The following is an 18,460-nucleotide window of genomic DNA, read 5'->3' on the forward strand; positions in this document are numbered from 1 at the left end:
CATATAAGATTATAAACTTTGCAGGCATGACATGGAAAAGGGAAGCTTTAGAATAAAGAACATAAGAAAGTTGAAAAACGAGGCCATTCAACCCATCGTGCTCGTTTGGTGTCCATTAATATCTAAGTGATCCAAGGATCCTATCCAGCCTATTTTCAAATGTTCCCAAGTTTTCAGCATCTACCACATTGTTGGGGAGTTTGTTCCAGATTGTGATAACTGTGTGAAGAAGTGTCTCCTGTTTTCTGTTTTGAATGCCTTGAAGCCCAATTTCTATTTGTGTCCCCGGGTGCGTGTGTCCCTGCTGATCTGGAAAAGCTCCTCTGGTTTGATGTGGTCTTTGCCCTTCATGATTTTGAAGACTTGAATCAAGTCCCCACGTAGTCTCCTCTGTTCCAGGGTGAAAAGGTTCAGGTCCCTCAGTCTCTCAGTAGGACATTCCCTTCAGACCTGGAATAAGTCTGCTTGCTCTCCTCTGAACTGCCTCTAGAGCAGCAATAGAAACATATTGGGGAGGCCTTCATCCCAACAGTGGATCAATATAGGCGAATGTATAATATATATATCAAATAATGTTTTTACTGAAATGTAGTCTGGATGTCATCCAAATTGTCTCTATATCAGTATATTTAAATAGGGCTAATTTCATTTGCTGAGAATCAGTCAGTTATTTTGGGTAATTGTATACGACTCGCTTTCACAGTGTACACTGTCCCTATTCATCTCATACAATGGGGCCTACCTACTTACAGCTGCAGACCTCTATCAAACAGCAGGCTCTTCTCATTAAGTACTTCCAACTGTTCAGGAATTACATGGTTTTCTATGGATAGCTATTACTCTTGACTTAAACTTCAAAACAACAGGTTGCTGATAATGAGCCTCTGTACACCTATGTAGATATTCCATTACAAATCAGCCGTTTCCAGCTACAATAGTCATTTACAACATTAACAATGTCTACACTGTATTTCTGATCAATTTGATGTTATTTTAATGGACAAAAAATTTGCTTTTCTTTTGAAAAAAAGGAAATTTCTAAGTGACCCCAAACTTTTTAACTGTAGTGTATATTACTGTAGCACAAGGGCACACAAATGGGTAGGTTTCACCAAACTGACCCTTGGGAACCAACCATTTCTAGTCTTTATTCCAGCTCAGCTTTGATACTTAATTGAATCGTTGATTTGGCTAATCATTTGCTTAATTAGCCCTTATTAATTGTTTTCAACTCTTCCAACAGCTGGGGATTTCAAGTTAATTACAACACCTTAGAAGAGAGTTGAAAATATGCAACATTGTCTAATTAAGCAAAACTATTAGTTTCAATTAACACTTCAATCTGGAACACAGACCTGGAAGCTCTGGAGTTTTGAGTTCCTCGAAAACCCACTGTGGCCCCACAGGCCTGGTCTCTGATTAAGTATTCTGCTAAGTGTATGATGATGTCGGTGTGGCATTGCCATAAAGAGACATTCCGGGGATGTGTCGCTTACTCACCCATTGCCATTTCTTTCCCTCTGTGCCTCTAGGGGGAGGGTTCGGCTTTCCTGCAGCTGGGCTCCTCCATCGAGCAGCAGATCCATGGTATGTTCAAGGTGATGGAGGAATATGACTGGGGTAGCTATGCCATCATCACCAGCCTGTATCCGGGCTACGAGACTTTCATTGACTACGTCAAGTCCTTCACAGACACCAGCTACTTCCTGTGGGAGCTGCAGGACGTGGTGACCTTTGAGATGTCTGAGGGGGTCAGCGACACCCGCACGCGCCGCCTGCTGCAGCAGCTGGATGCCCAGGTCCTATTGCTGTACTGCTCCCATGAGGAGGCCAAGTACCTGTTTTCCATGGCCGGAGAGGTGGGGCTGTTGGGCCCTGGCTATATTTGGCTGGTGCCCAGTCTGGCGGTGGGTAACCTGGACGACCCTCCTCCGGACAGCTTCCCCATCGGGCTGATCAGCATCACCACCGATCGCTGGAAGATGAGCCTGCGGCAGAGGGTGAGGGACGGGGTGGCCATTGTGGTCAAGGGAGTGCAGAGCTTCCGCAAGCAACAGGGTTACATCCCTGAGGGGCACACAGACTGCCACAACCCTGCCGGCCCCACCACCAACAACACTCTGTTCAGGTGAGTCACGGGAGCTCGAGTAAAGCGCTGGTCTTAACTTCTCATTGAGGCCTTTACAACCTAATTGGGCACAATTGTGTTCTCCTTGATGACAGGGTTGATGATTGGGTACTTGAAACATCACAATTATACTAGTATGCTGTGGTATTTATCGTTAAAAAATGAGATACCGGTACAGGATTGTGATGCCCTGTTGGAAGTTCTAAAGCCCGTCAGCAGTCACAGGCTCTGGCTGGGGAAATGCATTCACTCGGCTCCAGCTTCCTTTCGTTGCATTTAGTTTGCCATGAGTACAAACTGCAGGAAAAAATCCTTGGCCTTGCTTCAGCTGCCCTGTCTGTGTACCAAGGTAATGGAGCATGTGTGGTGAAAACACAGTGGCACATATACCAAGGAGCAAAGAGGTACCAGACCCACGGCATTGCTGTGCAAAATATAACAGTGCATCCAGAAAGCATTCACAGCGCTTCACTTTTTCCACATTTTGTTATGTTACAGCCTTATTCCAAAATGAATTAAATTCATTATTTTCCTCAAAATTCTACAAACAATACCCCATAATGACAACATGAAAGAAGTTTGTTTGAAATCTTTGCAAATTTATTAAAAATTAAAAACTAAAAAAGCACATGTACACAAGTATTCACAGCCTTTGCTCAATACTTTGTTGAAGCACCTTTGGCACCAATTAAGTATTTTTGAGTATGATGCTACAAGCTTGGCACACCTATTTTTGGGCAGTTTCTCCCATTCTTCTTTGCAGGACCTCTCAAGCTCCATCAAGTTGGATGGGGAGCGTTGGTGCACAGCCATTTTCAGATCTCTCCAGAGATGTTCAATCGGGTTCAAGTCTGGGCTCTGGCTGGGCCACTCAAGGACATTCACAGAGTTGTCCTGTAGCCACTCCTTTGTTATCTTGGCTGTGTGCTTAGGGTCGTTGTCCTGTTGGAAGATGAACCTTCGCCCCAGTCTGAGGTCCAGAGCGCTCTGGAGCAGGTTTTCATCAAGGATGTCTCTGTACATTGCTGCATTCATCTTTCCCTCGATCCTGACTAGTCTCCCAGTTCCTGCCGCTGAAAAACATCCCCACAGCATGATGCTGCCACCACCAGCTTCACTGTAGGGATGGTATTGGCCAGGTGATGAGCGGTGCTTGGTTTCCTCCAGACGCTTGCCATTCAGGCCAAAGAGTTCAATCTTTGTTTCTCATGGTCTGAGAGTCCTTTAGGTGCCTTTTGGCAAACTCCAAGCGGGTGGTCATGTGCCTTTTACTGAGGAGTGGCTTCTGTCATACAGGCCTGATTGGTGGAGTGCTGCAGAGATGGTTGTTCTTCTAGAAGGTTCTCCCCTCTCCACAGAGACACGCTGGAGCTCTGTTGGGGCATTGTTTGTAGAATTTTGAGGAAAATAATGAACTGTAACATAACAAAATGTGGAAAAAGTGAAGCGCTGTGAATACTTTCCGGATGCACTGTAGCTCATCTCTAATGAGCTAGATGGTTGATTGAAGCAGAGACAGTTTGACGTGCTTGTATTAGTATGACAGTTTTCTTGTGATTGTATACATTTGGGGGAAAATGTAGGATTCTAAACCCCAATCACCATTAAAAAGAGCAAAAAATACTAAGGCAATGTATTGGCATTGGTTCTTACTGGCAATACACCTGCCTGGCATGCAACTTCTTCTCGCCAATGTCACCACCTCCTCCACCCCCACCAGCTGCAACTGGGGCCGCCCACACTCCCACACTCCCCCACTCCTGGCCCCAGAAGGGAGAGAATGCCAGCAATGCCAGCCTAGCCACCCGGCCCGAAAGAGCAATCTGTTGCCATCTGTGCCAGGGAGGAGCAAATCCTATTTGAACAGCGAACAGAAAAAATACCAAATCTAATCAACATGGGAGCTGAATGTATCAGAGGAAATGCATCAGCTTCAAAAACTTGGCACTGAACTCTCACCAGCGTCTGTGAAGACAGGGCAAAAGAGACATGCAAGTCCCTCTGAGGTGGCACCACTGAGCCGATCGCAGTCTGGCAGTACCGACTGGTGGTCAATTCCCGTATTATTAAAGCAAACATGTCTCTTTGAAGTGGGATAATGAAATTGTGAGTGCAAATAATTTACTTTACAGCCCGAGTAATTTCATTTAGGGATGGCAGCCGCTGGTGGGAGCAATGTCAGCCTTGATCAGAGCACTTCAGACACAATCATTTCATTTTTTTTTTGCCTTAATGAAGAACTAGCCAGTGTTGCCCAGTGCTATAATTGCTACTTCAGAGGCAAGCAACCATGTAATTGAGACCGGGATACGGAGGTCTTCACAGGCAAAGTGCAGAGAAAGGGAGTTACTTACTAGGTATTTCCTACGGCTGCTCTCTCCCTTCATTTGTAAAGCTTCTTTAACTCACAGGAAGACAGTACATGTCCATTCTCTCACATCTTCAAAACTCACAAATAATAGAAAGGAAGGAATGAGCTCAACGCACATTATTTCCACACCCATAAACTATGTATGTAGACCTAGAACAAATTAACTACAGAGTGCCATCCTAAATATAGACATCATACCTCTAGTGACACGTCTCTTAAAGCCAACACCAGCAGTCCACAAACAGCATTTTCTTCTATGATTTTATATGCGACAGGAAGAGAAGCACTGGATTCTGCAGGGGTCTGGGTACAATGTGCCCTTGTGCTGGAACTTATATGTATGGGAGGCTCCGGCATGTCAGGGTGAGGATGCCATGAGAGAAGGAAGGTATCCGATGAAAGAGGGCACATATCAGATCCTTCTGATGGGAAAGTACCAAGTGCATTGGGGAGAGGGCCTGACCCTGCAGAAAATCTCAGCGTTTACCCTCTCATCCAAGAGACATGAGCTTAAATCCCATCGAGTCCCATTGTACACTTCATGTAAAGATCTGCAATTTTAAATCATATCAAATTAATGAGTCTGCCAGTTATTTGATAATAAGGTTAAAATCAGCTTTGTGCAGGGAGCTCAGCCCTTTGTTACAGGATTGGTGGCAGGCTATAGTGCAGTGATCAGCTAACGGAAGAGGGGGAGTGACACCAGAAAGCAGAGGAAGGATTAAGCTCCACACAACACACATGCTTTACTCACTGTTGCACTGTATGAAGACAAGTTAGGGGTGTCATTGCAGAGTAGGTGATCAGGTTTTGATCAGCCCTGTCTGGGCTCCACCTGTTGCAGTCAGATATGGATGCAAAGTTTAGTCAAGGGATGCTCCCAGCAAAACTGGAAGCAGCCCACCTTCTGTGAATGGAGAGCAGTGCACTGTGTACACCGCCACTTTGATGGCATTGAATTGATTTTATCTCTCGGTACTTGACCTCTATGACCTCAGAGATTCTTGAAACCAATGGGAGGGTAAGGGGAAAAAAATAAACAATTACCAGATACATCCTACATGTTTGTTTTAAAGAAGCACTTGATAAAAAAAAAAAAGGTTTTAGCACTTAATGAGGGAATCTGCAGAATGTGCAGTACATGCTTCCCCTTGTGAATTAATTATGCTGCCACCTACACGTAAAATACTAGATCCACACAAACATTAACAAGAATCACTTTCTGCTATTTATCCAACAGTTGTCTGGCTGAGAGTGCCCTTGTGGTTTGATTGTTAGATGATTCACTCTTCAATATGCTCAGACAATCTGGAGACAAGTTCAAAATATGTTACCGCAGTTCGGGCTGATTTGCAGAAATTAACTCCTGCTGGTGCACATTTTATATTTTTATATATATATATATATATATATATATATATATATATATATATATATATATATATATATATATATATATATATATATATATACACACACATATATATGCAAATGCTCCTTAGTTAAATCTTATTCATATACATACTGCTCAAGTGTTTGGACTCATCAATTTTTTTCCACAGTTAAGTGAGATGGGCAGAAAGTGGAGTCCGTGCCAGACGCAGTGCTGTTATCGGAACTCTTACACAGATGCACTGAGATGCTGCTCTCTCTGTTTCAGGCACATGCTGAATGTGACCTGGGAGCACAAGGATTTCTCTTTCAACAGTGACGGCTACCTAGTGAACCCATCCTTGCTGATTATCACTTTGGACAGGGACCGCCAGTGGGACAGGGTAAGCACTGTGACCTCTTGCCCTCCTCCGAGACCACAGAGCGCTGACACATAGGAGACTTTGAAAAAAGACCAGGTTTTCTAGCAACTTCTTGGTACTGAGATCCGTTTACTTTGGAGAAATGTCTTCTCAAAATCGTTAGTTGGGCTGGATGTATGGTTTGCAATGGACAGCTGATCAGCACAGTCACTGGGCTGCAGGGTGAGGAGGACGTTGTGTGAGAAGGACGTTGTGTGAGAATGAGAATTGAGCAGCATTTTAAGAAAAGTTAATAGAAAGATGATCACAGATCCAAAGAATGCAAAAATGGGTTAACAAAGGACATAGGACATAATATTAACTTGTAACTGCAATGCCAGTAATGTTTAAACAGAGTCTGTAGTCTGTAGATAGTAACAAAATTCACGTTAAGGCTTTTATTCTCCATCCCATTTGAAAGCCTCTTGAGAAATTGAAGAAAGGTAGCAGCCTTTTCTCAAGTCTCCTGTTTAGACACCAATAACTCTCTATCCGATATGTGCTGTACAATTAAGAGTGGAAATAAAATTACAAATTCCTCTTACCTACAGTGAGGGAAAAAAGTATTTGATCCCCTGCTGATTTTGTACGTTTGCCCACTGACAAAGAAATGATCAGTCTATAATTTTAATGGTCGGTGTATTTTAACAGTGAGAGACAGAATAACAACAAAAAAATCCAGAAAAACGCATTTCAAAAAAGTTATAAATTGATTTGCATGTTAATGAGGGAAATAAGTATTTGATCCCCCTATCAATCAGCAAGATTTCTGGCTCCCAGGTGTCTTTTATACAGGTAACGAGCTGAGATTAGGAGCACTCTCTTAAAGGGACCTGTATAAAAGACACCTGTCCACAGAAGCAATCAATCAATCAGATTCCAAACTCTCCACCATGGTCAAGACCAAAGAGCTGTCCAAGGATGTCAGGGACAAGATTGTAGACCTACACAAGGCTGGAATGGGCTACAAGACCATCGCCAAGCAGCTTGGTGAGAAGGTGACAACAGTTGGTGCGATTATTCGCAAATGGAAGAAACACAAAATAACTGTCAGTCTCCCTCGGTCTGGGGCTCCATGCAAGATCTCACCTCGTGGAGTTTCAATGATCATGAGAACGGTGAGGAATCAGCCCAGAACTACACGGGAGGATCTTGTTAATGATCTCAAGGCAGCTGGGACCATAGTCACCAAGAAAACAATTGGTAACACACTACGCCGTGAAGGACTGAAATCCTGCAGCGCCCGCAAGGTCCCCCTGCTCAAGAAAGCACATGTACAGGCCCGTCTGAAGTTTGCCAATTAACATCTGAATGATTCAGAGGAGAACTGGGTGAAAGTGTTGTGGTCAGATGAGACCAAAATCGAGCTCTTTGGAATCAACTCAACTCGCCGTGTTTGGAGGAGGAGGAATGACCCCAAGAACACCATCCCCACCGTCAAACATGGAGGTGGAAACATTATGCTTTAGGGGTGTTTTTCTGCTAAGGGGACAGGACAACTGCACCGCCTCAAAGGGACGATGGACAGGGCCATGTACCGTCAAATCTTGGGTGAGAACCTCCTTCCCTCAGCCAGGGCATTGAAAATGGGTCATGGATGGGTATTCCAGCATGACAATGACCCAAAACACACAGCCAAGGCAACAAAGGAGTGGCTCAAGAAGAAGCACATTAAGGTCCTGGAGTGGCCTAGCCAGTCTCCAGACCTTAATCCCATAGAAAATCTGTGGAGGGAGCTGAAGGTTCCAGTTGCCAAACATCAGCCTCGAAACCTTAATGATTTGGAGAGGATCTGCAAAGAGGAGTGGGACAAAATCCCTCCTGAGATGTGTGCAAACCTGGTGGCCAACTACAAGAAACGTCTGACCTCTGTGATTGCCAACAAGGGTTTTGCCACCAAGTACTAAGTCGAAGGGGTCAAATACTTATTTCCCTCATTAACATGCAAATCAATTTATAACTTAATTGAAATACGTTTTTCTGGACTTTTTTGTTGTTATTCTGTCTCTCACTGTTAAAATACACCTACCATTAAGATTATAGACTGATCATTACTTTGTCAGTGGGCAAACGTACAAAATCAGCAGGGGATCAAATACTTTTTTCCCTCTCTGTATAGATATACTGGCCATCAGTCAACCAGTCAGTCCATCTGATGCATGGGTCCAACGCTGGCTCATGGTTGATGTCCTTGGCCTGCTCCTGTGTCACTAGCTACACCAGGGCTGTTGGAACAGTGGTTGTTTAACAACGTTGGGTAAATGTCACCGAGCTCCATAAGCCCAACGAGGAACATGCTGCTGGTGTGTGATACCTCTGCAGCTGGCAAAATTGAGATAACAAAGCTCCCGTTTGGCAAGGTTATCTGGGAAGCTGTGTGTAATAAGGCTGAAATTCTATTCAGTAGTAGTTGGCGTCATGATAAAGTGTCATAGCCCAACCCCGACAGTTTATCATTGTCAACACAATAGAAAAAACCTGTGGCTCTGGTTGTGCAATTTTCATGTTTGCCTTATTTGTTGCAAACTCAAGGTTATGGTTTTATTTCCATAGTACATCATGTGCTGATATTTATGCTGGATTAGTCATCTGTCTGCACTGCCTGGGAGGCTATTACACTCAAACAGAGTTGCATTGATTTCTCTGAGGTAATTTCTTACTGAATAAATGGTCCTTCATTTGCTTCGTTTAAAGTGTGGCGAACAGTACTTATACAGTCCTGCTTCTTTATGTTTTGCTCATATAAACCTCTCGCAGTCTCGTGGTTAGTTTTGCCGAGGTTGTTGTATCGGTTGCCTGCGTGGGAATTGATTTTATTACACGAGAGGCTTGTGTCATATTACACCATGGCTACTTCAAAGACAACTCACTTGATATGTACATCTTTAACTGATATTTCTTCCTTGGTTTTAGTTATCTAGATCTAGATGTCCCTTTTTAGGAAGGCATAAGATACATCTGTTCTCCATTTAACAAGACACTAAAGGAATTGGTATGCAATGCAGGAGGGAGAGAAATGCGTTGATGAACTTGACCGAATGACTGCTTAAAGTTGAAAAAAGTCCCATAATGCAGTTATAATCAAAGCTTACATGGTAGTACTGACCCTATGCACTTCATTTTCATATAAAAATACTACTATGAAATATTGTAGCAAATTACTGCATCAGTATTTCCCCAGAGTATTTAGTGCAAAATGAAAAAAACATAGCAGGAAAGAGGATCTGATTAATTATGTGAGAGTATTCAACCCAAATGTAAGGGAGGAAATAAGGTTATTCAAGATGGTTTCTAAAGTCTATTGGCTTAATGATATAAAGTATAGAGTATAGCTTATACTCTGATCAAAATGCTGGATTAGGGAAATGGGTAACATTTTAGTGTAGGCTACATACATGTGTAATAAACAAGCTGTTTACACCAAATCAGTTATTTCAATGAAATACAATTGTCTTTGCAATATGATGCAATATATGTACAATGCGTCCAAGAAAAGTTCAAATGTGTATTTAGATTTAGCCGTCTTCAATTATTCCTGGCTGAAATGGTTCAATCTAAAGAAAGTTACATCTCTAAATGGATTGTTCCTTGACTAAAAGGGTTGAGGTCAACAAAACATGTCTCAGAGAAGAAGGAAACTTTGTTCTACTGTAAATGCATCTCAGTGCATAAAGCCCCTGGTGTCGGGAACAAAGCAATGAAGATAGATTAGCCAGTCAGCTTTGTTTCTTTTAACATTCTGCAAATTCAATAACCTCAAATCCCTGCTCTCAACTCCTTCAGATCAGGCTCTTGTTTTTCACCCACAAGTCTACGGATACGCCGTAAGAATGATGGCTGGCTCAATCAAATCCCTTTCCGATGCTGCCAAACACATTGCATATGTCATGTCGCTAATTTATTACAGGTATAAATCACAAACTTACGCTTTTCAAGCACGGCTATGTCTGACAGCTGTTGAATGGGGGTTCTTTATGATGTCTGGGAGATTGTCATCTATGGTACTCTCCATAGATGACATCTTTTCAAAAGGAACTCTGCAATGACAATAGGGGAATCTGGATGTAATATTCACCAAAACAAAAAGAAAAAAGGAAAAGTGAGCCTTCTTATAGTTCAGCTTTGTCTCAGATTATAATCACACATTGACAGCAATGGGGTAAAGATGGTATCAGTGTATAGTTAGATGTGGTAATGGAGAGAATGTATAATTGTGTGGGCATAGTCAGGAGCATGTCATGAGCATGTGGCTACGTAGCTTGTTGCAGACTCCCAAGACCCTGTGTAAAAAGTCGTCTCCTGTTCTCCGTCCTAAATGCACTTCCATATTCATTGCCAGACCTGGAGTCATGTGATGTATGGGAACAAAGCTCACATCAAGATACTCTGATGTCAGAGCCATTTAGAACAGTATCGGAAGTGGTGGCGTTCTGGTGTTTTCGTGATACTACTGGTCACTGCTGCTAAAGTTGCCAAACACAAAGGCCAATGTGGAGACACAACCACAACAGAGAAGTAGGCAAAAGGCAATGACTCAGGTTATTTGCCTGGCATTCTGTCGAGTACAATGATGCCACATGGAAATGCACTCCAGATTACAATTTTCTTAGGCCAAATCGCTTGTTTCAATTGAACCAAAATTGAGTTTGGTTATGAATAGCCAACAATCCATTACTTTGTACTTTTAATCCACAACAAAAAAATGCATATCACAGAGGCTCAGAAAGGATTTGAAGAAAGCTATTTACTGAACTGTCTGTGTACGAGTACGAGTATGTCCTCCACTTGATGTGTTGTCTATGGCAAATAGAGAGCTCTGCCTTTCGACTGAAGGGACCTATTACATTTTGAAAGCTGGTTATTTCCACCTTAATTAGCTAATCCATAAAGTAAATAATTACATACATACTACATTATTGTGATAAAAATGGCACTCCTTCACTGAATTTATCAAAGTTCAAAATTTAATGAGACACAGCAGGCACCATTTCTCTTTTCTTTTTCTTGTCCCTCGCATAATCAGTATATTACAGCAGGGAATTTCATTATAAAGACAAATGAAATTTCCATAATTGATCAAAGGTTTAGCATTAGTATGTTAATTCTGGAAGCACCACAATAGCTTGTACTTTTTAATGGAGAAATAAAAAATATATAGATAACTAAAGTGCTTTACAAGGAGACCACTTGAAATAAAGAAGAGAAATACAACCACTTGGCACGCAGATACAGACAGACATCACAATTACTAATTTAAAGCTTTTGAAAATAAGTTGAGTAAGGTGAAATGAAAGAATATGGGGGGTTCACTTCTCATGAACTTAAATCGGGGGGTGTGTATTGAAAAACTATTGTATTGTGTATTGAGCTTGAGTCCAGTTTCACTTGAGAGCTAGTGGAGGGTGGCATTCAGATGTCATCTCAGATTCAAAACCCAAAACTCCCCAAAATATTCTTGAAAATATACACCCATGTGGAAAAGAAAGGATGAAACATATAGTGAAAGCATATATTATAAATATATTGCAATGTACATATGTTTGCCTGTTCGGTGTTCAGTTTGCTTGAGGAAAAAAGACATAGGACAGTTGAAATACACTATTGATAGGGAAAATCACAATCACTGCCATGTATTAATTCATGTTTTTACTCTTCACATCAATGCATTTCATGCAGGGAAGGATCTAAGTGTGAAAGTGTAGTATATGGAGAAAAAATAAAGTGTGCAACACTCTTCCATATTCAAGACACAACAAATACAATGTTTTGTAAGCAGAACTTAGCGTAGTGGTAAACACAGCTGCAGATACATCTGAAATACAGTCTAGGATCCCAAATGAGTTTGGCAAAGATACAATTAAAAAGGTGGCGACAGCTTGTTTAACTATATCCGCCAAAGAACTTGGCTATCTCCGCGGCTCCCCCAGGGAATGATGGGTGAGGATGTTCAGGCCGTACTGTGTTATCATTGAGTTACAGCAGTGGACTGGCTGAATTTTATGAGTACATCAATCAATCATTAACTGCAGCAGTATATTGTGGGGGGGTGGGGGGGGAACCCCAACAACAATGCACTTCTAATGTTTCAAATATGATAACAAATTGTTTCAACTTCCTGAAGTGTTTCTTAAATAATCATCCTGAATTGTTTACTTTACAACATGTTTTAATTTGTCTTAGAACAACAGCCCATTCAATGTATTCACAAACTTTTGTAACAATCCTCCGCCCTTCATGGCCCATCTTTTCAGCTTTGCTTGTTCCTGCAATTGCAAATAGCATTGACTCCCTTATTACAGAGCTTAGTTCTCAGCAATAAATTCAGGCAAAGCCCCCAGACCTGTATGTGTGCCCACATCCAACTGAAGTGAACTACCCAGGCATATCTGAGGGGCTTTCTCTATATGCATTATAGTTTTTAATAACAGAGAGCATGACAGTGAAAGTAAGTTGCTATTTTACTAATTAAGAGTTGACTACCTGAAGCCTTTTGTAAATTGGTGTCATGGTTGTAGTGTGTACCTGCACAATAAGGCATTTTGAGGTGCAAATATCCAAGTGCTGCAGTGCTTTTCAATTTGAAGGTGAAGAGAAAGAAAAGCAGTTCATTTGTTTCTCTTTCCTTTCCCTTCTTCCTGTGGGTGACTTATTTTTTTATTTTATATAGCCGTGGCATTGTCCCATATTTCCTATTACTTGCTTGGGCAGGCACTGCGAAAATAAAACATAAGTAAATACAATAATCAAACACAGCACGTTTATTCCAATATACAATAATAATGAGGCAATTACAATCGCATTATTGTGTAAAATGCTGAAGGATAGGAAGATAATCAATACATTTTTTTCTCCTTCACGATTATAAATAGCTTTTTGTGTGTGTGTGTCTAAGAGCCAAGGGGAAGGAAAAAATGCTACCCCGAGTCTCGTTTGACATCACTACATTTACCGCCAACAAGAGAAAGTCAGCCATCGATTTCAGCTGCAAAATGGTTACAATATATTAGTTGTTTGAACTTCAAAACCTACCTTCTGCCATTTTGCTCAATTACATTTTCTGGGGATAGAAAAAAACATACATATATTGTTATATAAAATGTAATCCAAACACAGTTAATCACAACCACCCCGAGCCAGACTAGTATACATTTGCCACTGTGGCCTTGGTCTAACAGCTTCACACCGGAGGCAAAATCACCAACAGGGAAACAAAGCCCAGCATCCCTCTGTTTTGACATCACTTCCTACTGATTTACTTAGATGTCAGTGGATTGCATAGCTATTTAATAAAAACTTCCACAGAAAACAAAAAGAAACTAATAAGAAATAAAACCGTTAAATACCATTATGTACATCAATCCATTGCGGTATTTAGTGTGAATAATAACCTTTACAAGCAGCACCATAGTTACTATTAATGTACAGTCAATGGTAAACTTTGTTTTAAAACATCTCTATCTTAATTTAAAGACCATATAGTTTATCCTTTAAAAGGTGTTCTTACTCGGATTCCTGTGATACAAGCTAGGCAATTTAATTTTACAATTGTTTTTTCAGAGGCTCAATACTAAGTAAACTGCAGGAGTACAAATGTGTCTAGGTGCTATAATTGAAAAACTGCAATGGCTAACTACAGAATCTTTAGATCAACTTGGGTGTGACAGCTAGAACAATGAATCCAGGTAGAGAGAGGTGTCCTCTAATTAAATCCAGTATATCTCTGAAGATAGTTGCATTGCAGTTGATGTATGATTGCTTAAAGCACAAGTTACTATGTGACTTGTTCAGAACTGCTGACCATGATAGAGGTGCTATTATCTGGCAAAAGAAAGGAGTGGGGTATTGTGCTTCAAACCAGTGCCAGAGCTGCCCCAATATTAAATTACACTTTTTAGTCTTTTTTTTTTTTTTTTTCTGGCTCCAGTGCGCACAAAAGTCAATTAAACAAGGAACTATTGATTATGCTTCCCTGCTCTAAAATATTTACATAATAGCAGGAATTGTAATTGCTTTATAATTACGGTGTAGGGAAATTAAAAACTATGTTTTATTTCCAGTGATCGCTGTAGAAAATTACCCCACCATAAAAATTAAACAAATAACAACAAACAAAAAAAGAGATAATGCTTTATGATCTATGTTATCTTAATACCAGGGTTCTGCACAAGTGAAAATTGAAGCCATCTGTGGTTTGCCTTTTGATGAAACAATGGTTTTAAATGAGACTCATAAACATGTAATATATTTGGACAAATAAGTTTAGTTTTATTAAAATAGCTGCTTTACTCAGGATTCATTTCATTCATATGGTTTCCGTCATGCATAACTGTCTGAAAACGAGCCCCCATTCTAATTCTCAGTGCAGCCTTAATTGAGAACCATTGAGAACGGACTTTCCATGCAGCTACCAGGCTTTGTCATTTTCCAGATTAGTCTCTTTTGGGTGACAGCTGCAAGCTATAACTTGTATACACGTTTAATGAGAAAACAACAACAACTAGGGGCTGGACCAAATCAACACATTGACCCAGCCCTTTGATCACAGCCTAAGTAGTCATACTTCCATGTATAAATAGTACACAATGGCTTCTAACAATAAATTAAACCATGATAGAGTACAGATTTGTACTTAGCAATTTGCAACTTTGATTTAGTCTAGTCCTAGGTAACTTTAGCATCTCTGTGACATTTTTTTTTTTAATGAGTTTCATCACTTACTAAAGTACAGCACCCTCTGCTTAATAAATTGGAGTGAGGAGGCATTACTCACATTGAAATGATGATGATTGCATTTATGATAATTACATTTTGTTCCTGCTTTAGGCTAATATAACTCATTTACAATTCAATGCATCACAACCATGTAAGAAGTTTATAACTGTGTGTTAAATTTGCCATTACTAGTATGTGAGCAAATGCATCCATGGTAGTTAACAGCCAAAGAGACTGAATTAGTCTCACAGTTAAGGATTTTGTTGACATCGTGCTCAGGAAAAAGACAAGCACATATAGAGAATGTGCAGATTTTAACTGTGCCTTTGATATATTAACTTGTATATACAATAAATTAAATGTTATATACAATAAGCATTCAACACCTAGTCTCATAGCTAACCTGCACCCCACCCAATGTATTTAAGCTCGACTGCTGCTTCAAAAGCTCTATATATTGAATGAAAGTAGTCAGTACTGCAGCCTGCATCCCTGTAATGACTAATTAACATTCTTTGAAAACATATCTTCTTTGAAATATTAAATAAAGGGGATTTTTTTTCCTTTCAGTTTTTGTTTAGTTTTTAAGAAACCCAGCCAGAAGAACCTTGGAGAGTACATATCTTGCGATCACGGACTGGATAATTAAGCTTTATCCAAAGAAAAAAACACTTCTTACCACGCTCAATAGATAAGAGCATATATTTGATGGAGATCTCCACTTCTTTGGAGGCACTGACTTGTTGCCTACCAATACGTTTTCTAGAAGTACACCCCATACTTACAATTTCTCCATCAATAACGCTCTTTGTAAAAAGTCATTTTATACTCATTCAGAGAGGCTTTTATGTGCTGATGCACCAGGAAGCTGTTCTCAATTCACCCTGTATTACAAGCCATTATCAGACTTTTCAATATCACATCTCGAGTATTTAATTTGTGAGGAAATGCAAATAATTTTCAGGAGTTTTTCTTCTCCTGCTTTCTCCTTTAGTGGCCATTCAGCCACACTTCGCCTTTTATCAGATTTTAATGGGCGTCTGCCAACTTCATGGTTTGAAAAGCAGCAGGTCCTTAATATACTTTGGTACTGTGGGTAATGCTTTAATTACTTCATAATAAATACGGGTTCAGCAGATCGTCATTTTGCTTAGCAATCCATCTTCCATAACCCTGTTAATTAAAAATCAATGGGTAAGTAACAGAGGACACTTCATAGTTTTACTTACAAAACTAAAATAATTCTGTGCACTGAGAGACTCCTTCACTGTCCATCAGCACCTGGGACTTATCTGATGTTAATTATGTCATTATATTGAGTATCAAAAATACATTTTTACCCTCATACAATTAAATATTACCATGTTAGGTACCTTTACTTAAATCATCCAAATACCATTCTAGTAAATGGTTCTGCTTTGGTAACTGTCTTAGAAAAATGGTACAAACATCCACCATAAAAAATCTGTCCTTGCACACTGATCCGGGAAAATTAGACAGAATGGATTTGGTGAGTGAGAAAGAGAGAAAAACAGGGAGTCAATTCTAAATTAAAGCAATGGGTTTTATAAGGCATTCTAAGAAAATAAAATATATATTTTTTACAGATGTATAAAATGTACCAGCTCTCCTGAGACCTTGCTGTTAGTCTCAGCATTTCGAGAATCTCTGATGTCTGTGATTTTCTGCTGCAGGTGGGGAACTATGAGCTTGGGATCCTGCAGGTGAGGTACCCAGTGTGGCCAAGGTACAGCCCCTTCCTGGAACCTGTGTCCGACAACCGACACCTGACCGTGGCCACGTTGGAAGAGAGGCCTTTCGTCATCGTGGAGAGCGTGGACCCCATCACTGGCACCTGCGTCCGCAACACCGTGCCCTGCCGCAAACAGTCCAATAAGACAGAGATGTGAGTACCACTGAGTGACAGCAAAGAGTGCTGACCTAGATGGCTGATTTCTCACTGCTTCTCTGCTCCACCACAGCTTTTGCGCTGTACATAGTCTTTGCTCTAGGAGACCCAATCAAAATTTTAACCTACCCCCAAATTGCAGGTCACTTTCTACTGCTTATACGTGAACATTAGATTGGGGACAAGCTGGTCTCAGCCCTTGTTAAGATTTTAAAAACACTACATCTGGCAAGAGTGATTTTTTTTTTTTTCTTTGTACCTCAATATAATTTTGGGACATTCTAAAATGTATTGGAAAGGTATATGTGGGGGATTTGAGCCAACTATAAAAATCATCCCTTTAAATGACATCTATGTAAGAGACATATCAGGCTCTTCAACCATTTCTTTGACCATATGCTCAGACTGGTGAATGAATATAATATCTAAATAGACTTTTTAAAGTAACTTGACAGGGAACTGACCTTGTGGGATTTTCCAAATATTGAAAGGATGTTTGGGTTAAAGCACTGAAGTTGTGTGAATGCAGAGGGGGGCGGACAGACTATGAAAATGACTAAAAGTACTACAAAAAAAAGTATTCGACATTCTGTCAGCGTTTAATTACAACAAACTGTGCATTTGGCATATACAAGTGGAACAGCTTTAATCTTAACAATAAGAACAGCATATTGTATCTAGACTCTTATGGGAGGGATTTCATACAAAATGTGCTTCATACATGATATCACAGTTCTGTAATTACAGTGCCACAATCTTGATTTTAAGTCCTATATTTAAACCCATGGGAATAACGCTGACAGAATTGTTATCATAAGCGACCGCTATGACCTCCAGCTCTTTTGGAAATCAGGAATGCCACATGTCCATTTATATAGAAGGGCTCTGTACAAACTTACTCTGCAGATGGAGAGATGATTTCGATGGACAGCACTGCAGTGAGGGAGCTTCTTGAATTCAGATCAATAAGACACTGAAAAGGCGAAGGTCTATGTTGCTTCATTCATATAATGCTGATAGTACTCTCTTGATTACTTACCCTAAAAAATGTAAAGTAAGTAAAATAACGATACAGATAAATAAATAGATACATTGAAACTGTGCTTGGTTAAAAAAAAACAAAAAAAAACACAATAACCAGCTGTGATCCAAGCAGCCTTTTAATTAAGTTTTGCTTAAGGAGGCTCTTGAGATTTACCAGATGACATCACATGGTATTCAGACTTTATTATAGAGATAAATGACTGTCAGTAATTAAACAGAGACTGAAACTGGCACACCTGTCCAGCACACACCTGTTTGAAGCCAATACCTATTAGAATGATATGCACCCCGATCTTTCAACATCTTCCTCACACTTGAATGTTTCCACAGAACCAATTCAGCATTCCTCCCTGACACTGATATATACAGGGCAATTTCCAAAAGGAGTCAGTGGCAAGACATGTCTAAATCCTCATTCAGGGCACTTCATTATTTCCTTTCAAATGGTTCATATAAATGGCAACTCAGAACCATTCTTTGCACATTTCCAAACATAAATGAAG

At 40.4% G+C, this 18,460-nt stretch overlaps 1 protein-coding gene across 1 annotated transcript in view; it reads left to right on the forward strand.

Annotated features, from left to right (window-relative positions):
- grin2cb (glutamate receptor, ionotropic, N-methyl D-aspartate 2Cb) overlaps positions 1 to 18,460 on the forward strand; it is an 84,842-nt gene that overhangs the window by 35,523 nt on the left and 30,859 nt on the right. The window contains exons 3-5 of the mRNA XM_066704781.1: positions 1,533 to 2,128; positions 6,160 to 6,274; positions 16,699 to 16,910. Of these exons, the coding sequence (XP_066560878.1) occupies positions 1,533 to 2,128; positions 6,160 to 6,274; positions 16,699 to 16,910 (923 nt within the window). The remainder of the gene's footprint in view (positions 1 to 1,532; positions 2,129 to 6,159; positions 6,275 to 16,698; positions 16,911 to 18,460) is intronic.

The sequence above is a fragment of the Amia ocellicauda genome, chromosome 5, assembly GCF_036373705.1.
Source record: "Amia ocellicauda isolate fAmiCal2 chromosome 5, fAmiCal2.hap1, whole genome shotgun sequence".
Taxonomy (NCBI): domain Eukaryota; kingdom Metazoa; phylum Chordata; class Actinopteri; order Amiiformes; family Amiidae; genus Amia; species Amia ocellicauda.